Here is a 15,158-nt window from a genome sequence, read left to right on the forward strand (position 1 = left end):
GCTAGATCGGACCCCGTGAGAGGCACTGAAAACTAATCCCCCCACGCTGCTCTCGCCGTGTGCCCTCACTGTGTGCCCCAAAGGACCCAGGGCCCAGGAAGGGACACTCAAAGATCAGCCATTTTTTAAAAATACAGACATTAGAACGGTGAGATCTCATGCCTCCCCACTGCCAAAAGAGTTTCAAATATTTTCTTAATGTTATATAATCAGTCTTGATGGGATGCTGACAAATGGCTACTAGAGTCAAAATCTGTTCAATCTTCTGAGAAACCACCTGCCTTCGATACACGAAGAATCTTGAAAGTGTGTTTACTCTTCCCCAAAATACCATTCCACAGCACACACGTTCCTCAAAACTGCTGTATATAACAGTAAGCCAGGAAGGGACTGTAAAAGTAAATTCTCCTACATCCATGACGGAATACCATGGAACCATTAAAAATCAAGTTCTGAAAGGGCATCTGACACTTGCAGGTGGGAGACAGCGCCCGTCCTCACTTGTTAAGTGAAAGAGCAGGTCACTCGTGCCATAAAACCTGTTTAAAAATGTACCGTATGGAACCAAACCTTACTAGAGGCAAATACACTAAACCTGAAACAGTGATTGCTTCTGATTGGTGGGATTATGGATATTTATTTTATTCATTACATTTTTCTGTATCATTTTCATTGTTGGAGAAAAAGAGATATTTAGAGAGGCCAACGGATTAGTTCCGACCAATTGCTTCCTTCATTCTGCGTTCCCCACAGCCGCGGAGAGCCGACAGCGTCCGGCCTTGGGCCTAGCGGAGGCCTGTGTTCTGGAAGCACCATCCGGCTACCACTCATCAGCTGAACAGCGGATGGTCCCGAGGGAGCCCAGGGGCCGTGTCCCCCAGGGACAAGAACCCTGGCTAGCCTCCCCTGTGTCTTCCCTGACTCCACTGCTGGCCTCCTCCCCAACCTGCAAGCTCCACTTACTCTCTCCCTCGGAAGTCGAACCCTTGCCGTGCTGAATGGAGTGACTACCAGCCAAATCCTACTAAGCATGAGGAGTGTGGGGGCCCCACCCACCTGCCACACAGCAGGCAGCCCCTTGGGAAACTCTGGACCTAATATCTCTGACACAACTTTCCCCAGCTGCTGCTTCTCCTCTATAAAGTGTGCATTAGAGGTTTCGAGAACTTTTTTTTTTTTAAAGCATTGGCGTCTCTTTTAAAAAATAAAACTCACTGCAATTAAATCAGAGGTGTTCTGGTTGAAAGAGGGGATGGAGGAAAAGGCAGAACTCTGCTTTCTCACCCTCCCCAGCAGAAACCCCTGACATCCTCCCCGGGCACTGAGACGGTGTGGAAGTCACCGGACCAGACGATCTCTCAGGGTCCCCCTCGGCCCGCTATTCCGTAATTCCTCCATCGTCCGGGGCGGGCTTACCGGTCGACGGCGATGACCCCGAGCGTGAGCATGCTGGCCGAGCTGATCAGCAGGTACAGCAGGGCGGAGAAGTTGCACCAGACCACGCCGAAGACCCATTCCCTCCGAATGGAGCTGGTCGCCACGAAGGGCAGGACCAGCACGGACAGCAGGAGGTTGGACAGGGTCAGGCTGAAGACGAACTTGTTGCTGAGGGTGAGGAGGTAGGACTTCTTGTACAAGGTGACCACGATGACCAGGTTGCCCAGGCAGACAAAAATGGTGATGATGATGATGGTGATGAAGTCGGTGATGACGGCGCCCCCTTCGCCACCCTCCTGGTCCGTGAGGTTGCTCAGCTCCTTCCTGTGGCCGAGGGAGGAGTTGAGGCTCATGGTCAGGGCGCCTCGGCGTGCGGTGGGCAGAGCATGCCGGACGACTGGAAAAAGAAGGGGAGACCGGCGGACGGGGAAAGACTCGTCAGATCCCATCCTCTGCACTTGATGCAAGAGCCGCAGACGCCCCAGGGCCCCCGTCAGTCCCGAGACTCTTGGCCCGGCTTCCCCCCCTCAAGCTCCATGAAAGCGGCCTGTTTTCTACAACCCGCTTTGTGTGTGACTCCCTGTGTCTCCTTGGACGCGGTGTTCCTCCAGTCTAACCCAACCCGTTCGCGTGCCCCGGGGCCAGTGGCGGGAAAGCTTTGATGTACGGAGGAAGCACCTGGAGCTGATTCCTGGGCCCCGCTGGTGCCGGGGATCAGAGGCCCAGCCGAGGAACCTGCATTTTAAACAAGCAGGGGGCAGGTGGGCTGTGCTGCTCTGGGGAGTCCCTGAACCAGCGGTGGCAGCCGCGCCTGGAGCCCCAGAGCTGGAGAAGTTCAAGCACACGGCTGACTTCCTGGACCAGAATCTGCATTTTAATCGCTTCCCCAGCTGATGCGCGTAGCCGGTAAAATTCGACAGTAAGCTTAGCGTAGGAACTATTCTGAGGTCCCCGAGCAGGGCTTCAACGAGTACAATTCGCAGTGAGGCATCATCCCCGCTCTCGCCGGCCGTGCGGAAGGCCGGCAAGGACCCGAGCACTGAGTACTAATAGGTCCGTGCAGGCGCGGGTGGAGGTCTTGGCCCCCGGGCACCCACCCTTCCCGGCAAGGCGCAGTCCCTGCTCCCCGGCCGCTGGCTCGGGATCTTGGCTAACCCCGCAGGCTAACATCTTAACATTAAATCCTACAGAGGCGCGTTTCTCCAAACATTTCATCTACTTTAACCAGCCCAAAGAATCCCACAGACACTTCCCCCACCTGCTCGTTTCCAACAAACAGAAGACACCAGAAAGAAGGAAAGCTTTCCTTCCACGAGCCAGATGACAGGAACCCTGCTGCCTAAACTGCCCCCCCACAGCCACGGAGCCTTCCCCACGCCCCCCCGGTTGACCTGCCACCGCTACCCAAACACCTTTGGCCACAGGAAGCTGGTGGGCTGAGGGGCAGTCCCGAGTGCTGGTGAGAAGGCTGCCCTTTCGCGTGAGCCTGTCCGCTGGGGGTCCTCACCGCAGACCGAGACCCACTAGCCTTAGCAGCACCGAATAATCCTAACCCCTCCTCCACTTGACAGCCTTTAAATGCTTCACAAATGACTTGCTTTCCCTTCTCCAGATTTAATCTCCCGAGGTCCTGATACGACTTCCAGACTCTTCATTAATCAGACTCCCTGGTTTGGACTTGTTCGCGGACAACTATGACCTTCTTAATTTGTGGTCCCCAAAACTGAATGTACCATTCCGGATGTGGGCTGGTAAGTGTTGAGCACAAGGGGGCAATTTTCTCCATCATCACGACAATCTCCTCCCACTATTCACTCTAAGAACGCATTTTCTTTCAGCAACCGTATTATCCTGTTGGGCTTCACTGCGTGGTCAGCTAAAACCCAAAGCTTATACACATATGAATTTCTGTGAAGGCAGATGTCCCAAGTCTAGAACTTATGGCATTAACATGTTTAAGCCTAAATACGACACATTATTTCTACTAAATTTTATTTAGTGTACTTTGGCCCATATTTCCAGGCTGCTGAAATATTCTGAATTTTTATTCAGTAATGCAATATGTTAGTTACTCCGGCTCTGTGCGATGAATATACTTTATTAGGTGTGCCTTCCTGTCTGAGTCTTTGTAAGGTTATTTCTGAGTTTTGTCTTTATTTTGTGAGTTCTGAATTTTGTTAATTCTTATAAGTAAACTACTGGGGTGCCTGGGTGGCTCAGTCGGTTAAGCGTCCGCTTTGGCTCAGGTCATGATCCCAGGGTCCTGGGATCGAGCCCCACATCGGGCTCCAGCCCCACACTGGGCTCCCTTCTCAGCAGGGGAGTCTGCTTGTCCCTCTCCCTCTCTCTGCTCGTGCTCTCTCTCTTACTCTCTCTTTCTCTCAAATAAATAAAATCTTTAAAAAAAACTCTTATAAGTAAATTATTAATTGGTGTCTCAAAATAAAGGTCCTACATGAGCATATTATTAACTGCGCAAGTGAGAACATGGTGGAAAAGAAAACAGACTTTGCGTCATTAGACAAATGACAAAACAGGAGAAAGTATTCACAACTTATGTCTCAGAGAAAGGACTAATCATTCTAATTTATAAATAATTCCAAAACATTAGAAAAGGTGAAAAAAACAGAAAAGTGAACAAAAATATATAAACGGAAAAAAAATGTAGCTATATGAGGACATCGATGTTAACTAACCTTATTGTGGTCATTTCACAGTATACACATCCGTCCAACCACCCCTTAAACTTACACGATGTTATGGGTCGATTCGCATCTCAATAAAACCAGGCACAAAAAGTCGTGAACAGTTCATAGCACAGGATACGCCAACTGGACTTAAACATATGAAAAGATGCCCAATGTCAATGAAAGTAAGAGAAATGCCCACAAAACCACATGAGATACCATTTCTTCCCTTTCCCACCACTACACACTCAAGCGTGGCATCACTCTCTGTGGGTGAGGCTGTGGGGAAACGGGCATTCTCTCTCCTGCCCGCCGCACTCGTGCTCCAAATGTGAAAAGGGAAAAGCCCTGTGGAGGGGGGTTTGGCAATATCTAACAAAGCCCCACGTGCATGGACCCTTGGACCCAGCAATTCTATTTCTAGGATCTGCCTGAAGATATAAGTTCATGCTACGAAACCACAGATGCACAAAGTTATCTCGTTCATTAAGTCACTAGTTGTAAAAAAACAAAAAATTGGAAAAATGTGAGAAAGGGAAAATAAGAATCCATCTGCATATAAATACGCACAAATACATGCTTACTTATGCAAAAAGAAAAACAGGGAAGATAACGAGAAATTAAGATAGTGACGGAAGTAAAATTTCTCTATTTTTTTTTTACACTTTTGATTTTTGAACCTTGTAAATATTTTACATACTAAAAAATTTTAAATACAAATGGATGCAAAAGGTAAACAAAATCCTTGCAAACATAAAAAAAAAACAAGCCTAAGTGTGTATTCAATTGATAACATAACCATACGGAACAAAAAGTTATATCAAGTAGCTTTTAAAATACAGTATTTTGGGGCGCCTGGGTGGCACAGCGGTTGAGCGTCTGCCTTCGGCTCAGGGCGTGATCCCGGCGTTATGGGATCGAGCCCCACATCAGGCTCTCCTGCTGTGAGCCTGCTTCTTCCTCTCCCACTCCCCCTGCTTGTGTTCCCTCTCTCGCTGGCTGTCTCTATCTCTGTCGAATAAATAAATAAAATCTTTAAAAAAAAAAAAAAGAGTAAAATACAGTATTTTGACTGCGAATCATTAATGGTATATATTCTGTGGTTTACTTAGTAGGCTTGATGTTGTTAACGGTGTTGTAATTTTACAACTATTTTGAGTGTAGAGCAAGTGAGCCTTTATGGAGAAAGGAGGCACAGATTACAGAGCAGGGAAAGGAGAGGAAGGACCCTGTGGTGTTAGTTTGGCTACTGGAGGCATCAGTGTGAATGCCCTACTCAAATATACAGAATCGGGTCCAAGGAAAAGCCCCGGAATGCAATCAGAAAGATTAAGAAAGTGAAGTTCTAGAATAAAAGGCAAATGAGAGAACGAATAGGAAGTCCTTATTCTTCAAGCAAAGCAAAGTGTTTTTCACTTACCAAGGGAATCATACCTGGCAAGATAGACTCAGCCGATGTGACCATCTTTCCCTCTCCAAATTCACTGAAATGCTGCGTTAAATATGACCCAAGGTTTTAAAAAGAAAAAAAGGGGGGCGCCTGGGTGGCTCAGACGGTTTAGCATCTGCCTTCGGAGTCCCACATCGAGCCCCACATCGAGCCCCACCTTGGGGTCCCTGCTCGACGGGGAGCCTGCTTCTCTCTCTGCCTGCTGCTCCCCCTGCCTGGGCTCTCGCTCTCTCGATAAATAAATAAATAAATAAATAAATAAATAAATAAATAAAATCTTTAAAAAGAAAAAAAAGAAAAAGAAAAGCCAAGAAAGAGAAATCCATAGGTACCAGAAACAAGAGACAATTCAAAGCCAGAGCTATAACCCCACCCCTGTGGCCAGAGAGAATTAGACATAGTTCAAGAACCCGAGGGCTGAGGTTTTTTATGCGGGAGGGGCACTTTGAGCTGCACAGGCAGAGAACTGGAACCAATACCCTGCAGAAACAGTGGGTTCCAGAACGGCTGCCTCCGCCATGACAAAGGGAGTAGAAATCTCCTCCCACTGGCAAAGGGAAGCGTCAAAAACACGGTCATTTACCGGAGGCTCTGGGTGGATCATGCAACACTTTCTTCCATGAGAAATCAAACATTGAGTCATGCGCCGTGCTGACGTGGGTACCAAATCCATCCATCTGCGTGGGGCAGAAATCCAAAGTAATAAATTCATGTAAAAATTAATGCTGACAAAAAGTAAACATAAAATGGCTCTGTAGTGAATTTCCACATTCACAGAACACTCAATGAAAGTGAGTGCACAGCATTCACAGGGAGGGAGAGTCAACGAAACAAAAAGCATAACTGACATTCCAAGAACTTAAATTAATAGAAAAAGATGAATGAAACTATAAAATAACTACTACTGGAAGCTTTAAAAAGAAAAGGGGTAAGAACCATAACGACAGAACAAGACGTCACGAAAAAAGAGCAAGCAACTATGAAAAAGAATCCAATAGAAATCTAGAGATTAAAATTGTAGTTGTCAAAATTAAAAACTCAATCGTTATGTGGAATAGCAGATTTGGCTAAAGAGAAAGATGGTAAACTGGAAGACAGCTCTGAGGAAATTACTCAAAATGCGATAAAAGAGATTGAGAAACTGAAAATATGAAAAGCCAAGGTTCGTGAAGGACAGGACAAGATCCAGCATAAGTTCAGCTGAAGGGCAGCAAGAGATTAAAGAGAATGTGGGTAGCAGATGCTGCTGGCTGCCTACCCAGCCCACTCTGGTTCTTCTCCTTCCTGGCAGACCTCTCACTTTGTTTTGCTGTAATTCTGCTCCCAGTGACTCAGAGAAGGTGGATCCTATCCCTAGTTCTGGGAGCTGGACGCTGGTTGGTCTCAAGTAATCGCTGTGTCCCTTCTCCTTGCAATCCTGGCAAAGGAGTCAGGAGAAGTCTGGGGTTGGTGCGGGTGGAAACCGGGATATCTGGGGAAAGCTGCTCTGATCTAGGAAGACAGACACTAGGAAGCAAAATCTTTTCCTGAGGGCACTAATGGAAAGAAAGCACAGAGCTGTGGCAGCCATCTTGGGATCCTTAGAGGTGCTCAGCCAGCGAGGTGAGCACAGCAAAGAACGGTCAATCCTTGGGCTGCTGAATTAACAAACCTTCAAGTCACTTCATCCTGGCTTCTCATTATGTGAAACACATTTCTTAAAACGATTTTTAGATCTATTTTCAAGGAGAGTTTCTGTTACTTGAGTCCAAAGCATACAACTTGCATTAGACTGGACCTACACTGTCCCCATCAAGGTTGACGCCGTTCTTAAAGGGAGGACTGAACATTTTCTAGAATTAAAGAAACACGTGAGTCCTCAGAATGAAAGGGCATATCGAGTTCTAAGAGTAAATTGGAAAAAGTCTGGGACACCTGAGTGGCTCAGTCAGTGAAGCATCTGCCTTAGGCCCAGGTCATGATCCCAGGGTCCCGGGATGGAGTCCTCCATCAGTCTCCTGGCTTAGCAGGGAGCCTGCTTCTCCCTCTGCCCGCTGCTCCCCTTGCTTGTGTGAGCACTGTCTCTCTCGCTCTCTGACAAATAAAGTCTTAAAAAAAAAAAAAAAGAAAAAGTCTGTATCAAGGCACATTACAATGAAAAATGACAAGATACAGAGAAAACAGTAAAAACAAGATTTCTGATAAAGAAGTAAAAAGTGGATAAACAGCAGACTCTTCTTTTGAAGAAAACAGAAAATAGAGGCCAGAAAACCATGGAATGGTCTCCTCCAAGTGCTGAGGAAAAGAACTCTTGCCCTAACGTTCTTTTACATCGTTCAAGAGAGAGCACAATATATTCTGAGGCCAAACACCTGAATGTTTGCTAACTGTAAACTGACTGAATGATCCTCTTAAAGACACAGTTCATGAAGGAACCCAAAATCCCCAAAATAAGTAGGGTGCAAGAATCAACTGTTAGAAGAGAAACTAGCAAATATACGGATAGATCTAAGTAACCACTGCATAAAAATGAAATTTAAATTTAAAAAGTTAAACGTCAACCATAAACTTTATAAAGAGCTAATTTGGGAGCCTTGAAAACAGGGTGAGATGAAAATATTAAGCAAAATGGAAGCTCTTAAAGGCGTGGTTAGAGTAGAAAGCGTCTCGGTTAGTACGGACTCAGGGCGGGAACTTCGGTCAGGACAGCTGGACAAGTGCCTGTACGTGGTAGGTACACTCAGTAATTATTTGTAGGTGAATGACGAGCTTGTGAAATTCTGTCGTCGTTATATCAGATATGAGAGTTAACAATGTAAAAGAATAAAAAGTTAAAAATAGGGTGCAACACTTCCAATCCGAAAGACAGGGAAGGGGGCGCCTGGGTGGCTCAGTCGGTTAAGCATCTGCCTTCAGCCGACCCAGGGGTCCTGGGATCGAGCCCCGCATCGGACTCCTTGCTCGGCGGGAAGCCTGCTTCCCACACCCCCCACCCGCTCATGCTCTCTCTCTCTCTCAAATAAATAATCTTTAAAAAAAAACAAACAAAAAACAAAACAAAACAACAAACAAAAGACAGGGGGAAAACTTAAGAAAGCACTACTCGTGCGTGTCACTCTGCGGTGGCCCTACAGCAGGCACGCTCGTGAGCCGGGGGACAGAGACCCCGGGGCTGCCTGCCGAGCCTGAGGTCCTCTGGTCCAACCTTTCCCAGGAGGCAGAGCAGGTGTGGGGGCCAAAAAGCCGCCCGCCAGGGAAATCCAAAATCCCGGCCTCTGCCAGGAGGCCGGCAGCGGGGAGGCACAAGCCCCAGCAAATCTCCCAGGGGTGCACCTTTCAAGAACAAGAGAGAAGGCTCAGATGGCCCGAGGCAGCAAAGGCGTCCTGGCAGGCAGCCGGCTTCCCCGGGCCTGACAAGCCAGGGCCCATTGCCTGGGAGCACATTCACGCGTGACTCACATGACCACCTGCGGGCCGGGTCTGCCGCCAGACCCAGGGGCGGTTCAGGACTCCCACACTCGCTGCGTCCTGCCCTGTGCTGCGGCTCTGAGAAGCAACACGAGTGTCCCCTGGCTCAGGTGGGTTTGTTTTTTTTTTAATTAACTTATTTACTTGAGAGAGAGAGTGCACGCAGGGAACTGGGGGGCAGAGGGAGAGGGAGAGAAAGAATCTCAAGCAGACTCCCCACTGAGTGTGGAGCCCAATGCAGGCCTCGATCTCACGACCCTGAGATCATGACCTGAGCCAAAAACAAGAGTCGGACGGTTAACCAACTGAGCCACCCAGGCGCCCCGTCTGAGGTTTTAATAAACGTATCAGAAGTTACTCCTGACAGGTCACTAGGGAAGGCTTCCCGTCGTTCCCTCCCCCTGCCTGTTTCGGAGCTGCCTCGGCGCTCCCGGCTATTTGCAGAGACAGTGAACGTCTGCTGGGTTAGACCGCTGGCACCGGCTTCAAGTCGTTCAAATCGTGACATTCAAGTTGGTGATCGGTATCATTTTGGGTGAAAAAAACAAGGCAACGTGGTAGAATATTGAGACAGGTTGTCTATTGTGTTTTCTCAACCCGTCTGCACGGGAATTTCCAAGAAGTAATTCTAGAAGTAATCTTGATCTGCATCCCCACAATGTAAGGGCAGACTACCTCTCTTGCTTCACTGTGCAGATTTGGGGATTCAAAGTGTCACCTCATGTCTACCGAGAACTCTGACTTTCATCGAAGACAGACTAACTACCCTAAGTTGGCAGGCCGACAGATCCGGCCCCGGGGGGGCAGCGGCCCGCTGTCTTTGGCGCTCTGAATCTTCTTGCTCTTCTCGGGTGTAAGAGCCTGTGCGTGTTCTCCTTCGCTGAGGCTAACGAGGCTGGGTTTCTGTCGCTTGCAACTTAGAGAACCCCAACTAATACCCACAGGTGCCACAGTCTGCTTACAAATGTCAAGACCCCACTTTTTCGGACATTAGTCCCGGGCACCTTCCCTTCTCCAAGGTTAGGCCGACTCCTTAGGCACCGCTCTGCCTTCCCGAGCCTCCTTCTAAGAACTTTCTCCTTTTCTTCTTGCCGCAGACCCGTGGACACTAGTACCGTGGGCGCCTCATACAACAGCCCAGAAAAGCTTTTCACCCCCAGAGTGCAGTCTCTGGGATCAGGAGACCCATGTCCCAGTCCACAAGCCACTACAAAGAAAAGGAGGTCTCACCCGTCCCCCCCATGCCCCTCAGAAGCGAGGCCATCAAAGGGTCCTCCCGAGAGCCTGCAGACAGCAGCCCGGGCTCACGTGGGCGCTGGAGGCCGTGTTGGTCGGAAGGAGTTCTCTTGGCAGCTCTCAGACCAGGGGCCGCTGGACATGGCGGGACACACCTGTCCTCTCCTGAAGTCTTCTCTAGAAAACCAGTTTCTTTGGGCATAAGGCTCTCCTCTGACATTCTTAAATATACCTGAGCAGGAATGGTTCACTTTCTCGTCCGCGGTGCCCACCTCTATGAGGACCTTGAGCAGTCTGGAAGCTGGGACCACCAGAGGCCCTCCGCTACAGAAATTAAATGCCAACCAAACGCCAGGCTGGCCCATACGGTACTCAAATAAACCACCCCCCAGGCAAGGAGGTAGCCCTGAACACTCCACACAAGCCTGGTGAGGTCACTGTAGCACTCTTCTGGCAATTCTCTCAGGGGCTTTTCACGTCAGCCCCTGCAAGCGCTTTATACACATCAGTCACCGGCTGGAGGGGCAGGGGTGGAGTTGGGAAGAAGGTTCTAATGACTACCTTGCTTTGCACTAAGGTAACTGAGACAGACAGTAAGCCCCCACTCCCGCCCACTACAAACCAGACCGAATGACTCGTTGGGAGCCAGAGAGAGATCACGGGATCCCTGGGTCTCTGTCCCCAGACTCCTGACATCCTTCCCAGGCACTCATGTGATAGTTGTCCCGAAGACGGCAGATGCAGCAAGCTGGCCTCTGCAACCCCAGAGAGAGGCCCAGCTGGCCAGCCCAGAGTCTGTCCCCTTGCGCGGTGCACTTTGCTCTTGCCCCCACAAGGCCACCACAAACCTAGGAATGTCCTAGTTCCAAGCCTCTCACTTCACATGTAGAGCAGGTCTGAGCTCTGGTCTGTTGGGAAAATGCACCGCAGAAGGAAAAAGAAGTTGCAGTCAGAACTGCAAACTGCCTTAAGTCCCCGACGGAGTTCCTGGTGTGCCAGTGGGAGGCCTGGTTTTGGTCCCCTCCGCCTGGACAATATCCACTTGAGTACCTCACTGCCCTTCACAGCATCCTGCCGTTGAGACTAGAAGGCTGGAGGCCGGGGCTCTTCTCAGACTGTGACCCTGTCCACAGGGGTCAGCGGTGAGTCTGCCTGATGTCCTCCCCAAACGAAGCCCTTCTCCTCAGCATAGACATTTCCCGAGGCTTGGTCCCTGACCCCTCCCTTTCTCCCTACACCCTTGAGAATCTCATCCATTTCCAGAGTGTTACTTAATTATTTTTAACTAATAATAAACAGTATTTGCAAAACACCGTGCAACATACGTGTCCTGACATGCATCATCTCATCAGATCATCTGGGTAACTTCTAGAGGTAGGAATTAACGCTTCTCCCCATTTCAGAGAGGCAGCCTAACATACGGTTAAGAGCATGCATTCTGGAACCAGAGGGCCTGGGTTCAAATCCCAGCTCTACCACTTACTGGCTCTGCGACCTTGACGTGTTCCCTACACTCTCTGGGCAGGAGCTTCCCCTTCTGTAAAATGGGGACAATATTCCTGCTCAGGCACCTGCCTCATAGGGTTGGTGGGAGAAGTCAATGAGTTAATATTTGTACAGTGCTTAGAATAGTGTTTGGAACCACACAAGTGTTGGTTAAATAAGTTAAATGGGGAAACTGAGGCTCAGAAATGGTAAGTGCCTAGTTTGAGAGAACAGTGAGTAGCAGCTCTACCACTTGGTCCAATGGCCATTAAGCTACCGTCTGTCTTCAATCCATCCATTCACCAGGGAAGACTCAACATGGCGTGGCCTCACCTACCTTCCAATTTCTCACCCGCCAACCCTTTCGCGGGCCCTCTGCTTCGGCTGCTGTGCTACGTGCTTCCATTTCTGATTTGCTTTTACTCTTGCCCATCCTCCACTCGGAATCCTCTCCCTGTCTGCGGAATGGCTGAATGAAGATGTATTAAGTCTAAAATATGTTACTGATCTATTGGTCTAACGACTTCATTGAAAGAGTGGAAGAAACAAATGAATGGGAGAGCAGGGAGACTAGAGCCTAAAGAACAAACAAAAAATATACCAAGTCATGACACGGAATCTGGCAATGATTTCTTGGATAGGACACCAAGGGCACAGGCAAAAAAAAAATGAAAAAAATTGACAAACTGGACTTCATGAAGATTTAAAAAATCTGTACATTCAAAGGTACTATCCACAGAATAAAAAGGCAACCCACGGAATGGGAGAAAATGTTTGCAAATCTCATATCTGATTACGGATTACTATTAAGAATATATTAAGAACTCCTACAATTCAAGACTAACCTAAAAAAAAAACCTGTGTCCAAAAGAGATGTAAATGGCCAGCAGGTACAGGAAAAGATGCTCAACATCACTGAGCATTAGGAAAAGCAAATAGAACTACAAGGAGATATCTCGTACTCATCAGAATGGCTACTATAAGAAAAACAAACAAAAACCAAAACACAGAAAACAACCAGTGTTGGTGAGGATGTGGAGAAATTGGAGCCCTTCTGCACTGCTGGTGGGAATGTACTGATAAAATCGCTGTGGAAAACAGCATGAAGGTGTCTCAAAACATTAAATATTGAATTACCATACAACTGAGCAGTTCCACTTGTGGTTATAAACCCGAAATAATGAAAAGCAAGGTCTCGAAGAGATATTTGTACACCCACGTTCCTAGCAGCAGCATCCACACTAAGTGGATGGGAGTGTGGGAGCAACGCAAGTGTCCACTGAGTGATGAACGGATAATATGCAACATCCGGTATGCCCACAGGATGGAGCAGTGTTCAGCTTTCGAAAGGAAGCTCCGACTCAGGCTCCAACACGGATGAACGGGAGGACACCATGCTGAGTAGAATAAGCCAGTCACAGAATGACAAATACCGGATGATTCCACTCACGCAAGGTGCCCTGAGTAGTCAGAATTCTAGAGATAGAACGGCGGATGCCAGGAGCTGAGGGTGGGAGGCAGGGGGCTTGGTTACTGGGTTTAGTTTCACCAGATGAGGAGAGTTCTGGAGATGGACGGTGGGAATGGTGGCACAACGTGAATGGAGTCGATACCGCTGATTCGTGCACTTAACAGTGAAGATGGCATGTTTCGTGTTAAATACAATGTAAAAAAAAGCTGAAAAGCATATTTATCAGGGTTCCTTCTCTTTAAGTCCTCTCCCCACAGGGTCTGGAGAGTCAGCAAGTGCAGGCAGTAGCTCTCGTCCCCCACTGCTGAGGAAGAGCCCCTCTGGCATCCAGAGTAAGTTCCCCGCCCCGGCAGAGGGAGCTGGGGCTGGCCGGGATGATTCCTCACCAGCTCCTCATCCGTCCGGGACGGTCTCCCAGGCTGTGCACACTAAGTGAAACCAGGTGTCACTCTGCACCCTCCCTGGAGGACTTGGTCAAACAAAACTCAACTCTCTGTTCCCCAAACTTCTCTGCTGCAGTTGTCGTTGTGCATGTCGGAGAATGTGAGGAACACTCCGTACTGAGCCAAGCTGGACTTGGAGCCATGGGCTGTCAGCTGAATTTTTTCAAAGGGCCCCTGGCCTCTCTCCCAGGCTGCCATCCGCAGCCCCGAAGGCTGCCAGCATCCCCCTGGGGTTTCCCGGTCAACACGGGCGGGGCCGGGCTATTTCAGCCTCCCGGAAAGTCCACAACCGGCTGCTGTCACGATGAAGACAACTCACCAGGGGAGAGTCCTAAGTCCCAAGGGCAAAGCGCTTTAGGGAAAGGCAGGGCAAGCAGCGTGGTCTGCCCACAGCTGTCTGGGGACGTGTTAGCAACCTGAGGGTTGAGCCAGACTCTCTTACTATAGAGATTACCCTTCCAGCTGCACACCAGGCAGCGAGCTCTCCTTTGCCAGGCCGCCGGACACCCCAGCCTGAACCACAGGACTCCCCTGGGTGGAAGAAGGGCAGGAACGCCAGCGTTTCCAGGGCAGGCTTGGGAAAGCCTCCACCACACGGGCCCGTGGCCATCCGGCCTGGAACTGGGATCCCAGCAGTTCCCAAAGGCAAGGCTGGGTCAGGCCAGGTCAGAACGGCCCCAGGCTGTTCCAAGTTACCTGCCGAGGCTGCCAGACGTGGGTGTGGCGGAAGGGCCTGGTCAGGATCCCCGGCTCAGGCAGAGAGAAGCCAAAGCCACTTCCCAGAGTTCCCAACTCATACACCCAAGCGGCTACTCACCCTCTCCAGTCGGATGTCAGAAGCGTGGCAAGCCTAGCATGTTCGCAACCAGACTTCAGCTCTCTCAGACCTGCCCTTTCCACATTCTTCTTCATCTCACGTTATGGTTCCCCCATCCTCCCAGGTGCTCAGACCCAAAACTCGGGAGTCACTCCTGACTCCTCACTCTCTCACACCTCCTATCTGGTTCATCAGCAAATCTTGACATGTTTCTAGAATGCGACTATGTTTAACTATCTCTATTACCATCACTCTGGTCCTGGCTACGTCGAAGCTTCTCTGGATTATTAAAATACCTTCCTCACTAGCCTACCTGCATCGGCCACTGCCCCCGTTCTCAACACAGCAACTGGAATGAGCCAGTTCAAACAGAGGTCAAAATGAATGAACAAGTCACTGCTTTACTCATAACCTGCAAAAGGAGTCCCATATCCCTCCAAAGAAGCCCTGCAGTTTCCCACATGATCTGGCTCTCCATGACTGCTCCAACCTCGTAATAAAAATTGCTTTTTACACCCACTCCAACCACACTGGCTTCCTCACAGTTTCACAGATACATCAAGCACGCATCCACCTCAGGGCCTTTGCACTTGCTGTCCTATACCTGGAATGCCCTGACCGCAGATATCTTTTGAGGTTGCTCTTCCACTTCCTTTAGGTTTTAACTTAAATCACCTTTCTCGGC

General features: G+C 49.1%; 1 protein-coding gene across 5 annotated transcripts in view; it reads right to left on the bottom strand.

Moving 5' to 3' along the window:
* GPR161 (G protein-coupled receptor 161) overlaps window positions 1–15,158 on the bottom strand; it is a 49,708-nt gene that overhangs the window by 17,608 nt on the left and 16,942 nt on the right. For 3 of the 5 annotated variants that reach the window (XM_026509436.4, XM_026509437.4, XM_057315425.1), the window contains exon 3: window positions 1,417–1,834. In XM_026509436.4, the coding sequence (XP_026365221.1) occupies window positions 1,417–1,834 (418 nt within the window). Of the gene's footprint in view, window positions 1–1,416; window positions 1,835–4,188; window positions 4,637–6,157; window positions 6,252–15,158 lie in introns of those variants that run through there. The other 2 variants (XM_057315426.1, XM_048225344.2) reach the window with 2 other exon arrangements.

This window comes from Ursus arctos, unplaced genomic scaffold (assembly GCF_023065955.2).
Source record: "Ursus arctos isolate Adak ecotype North America unplaced genomic scaffold, UrsArc2.0 scaffold_2, whole genome shotgun sequence".
NCBI lineage: Eukaryota > Metazoa > Chordata > Mammalia > Carnivora > Ursidae > Ursus > Ursus arctos.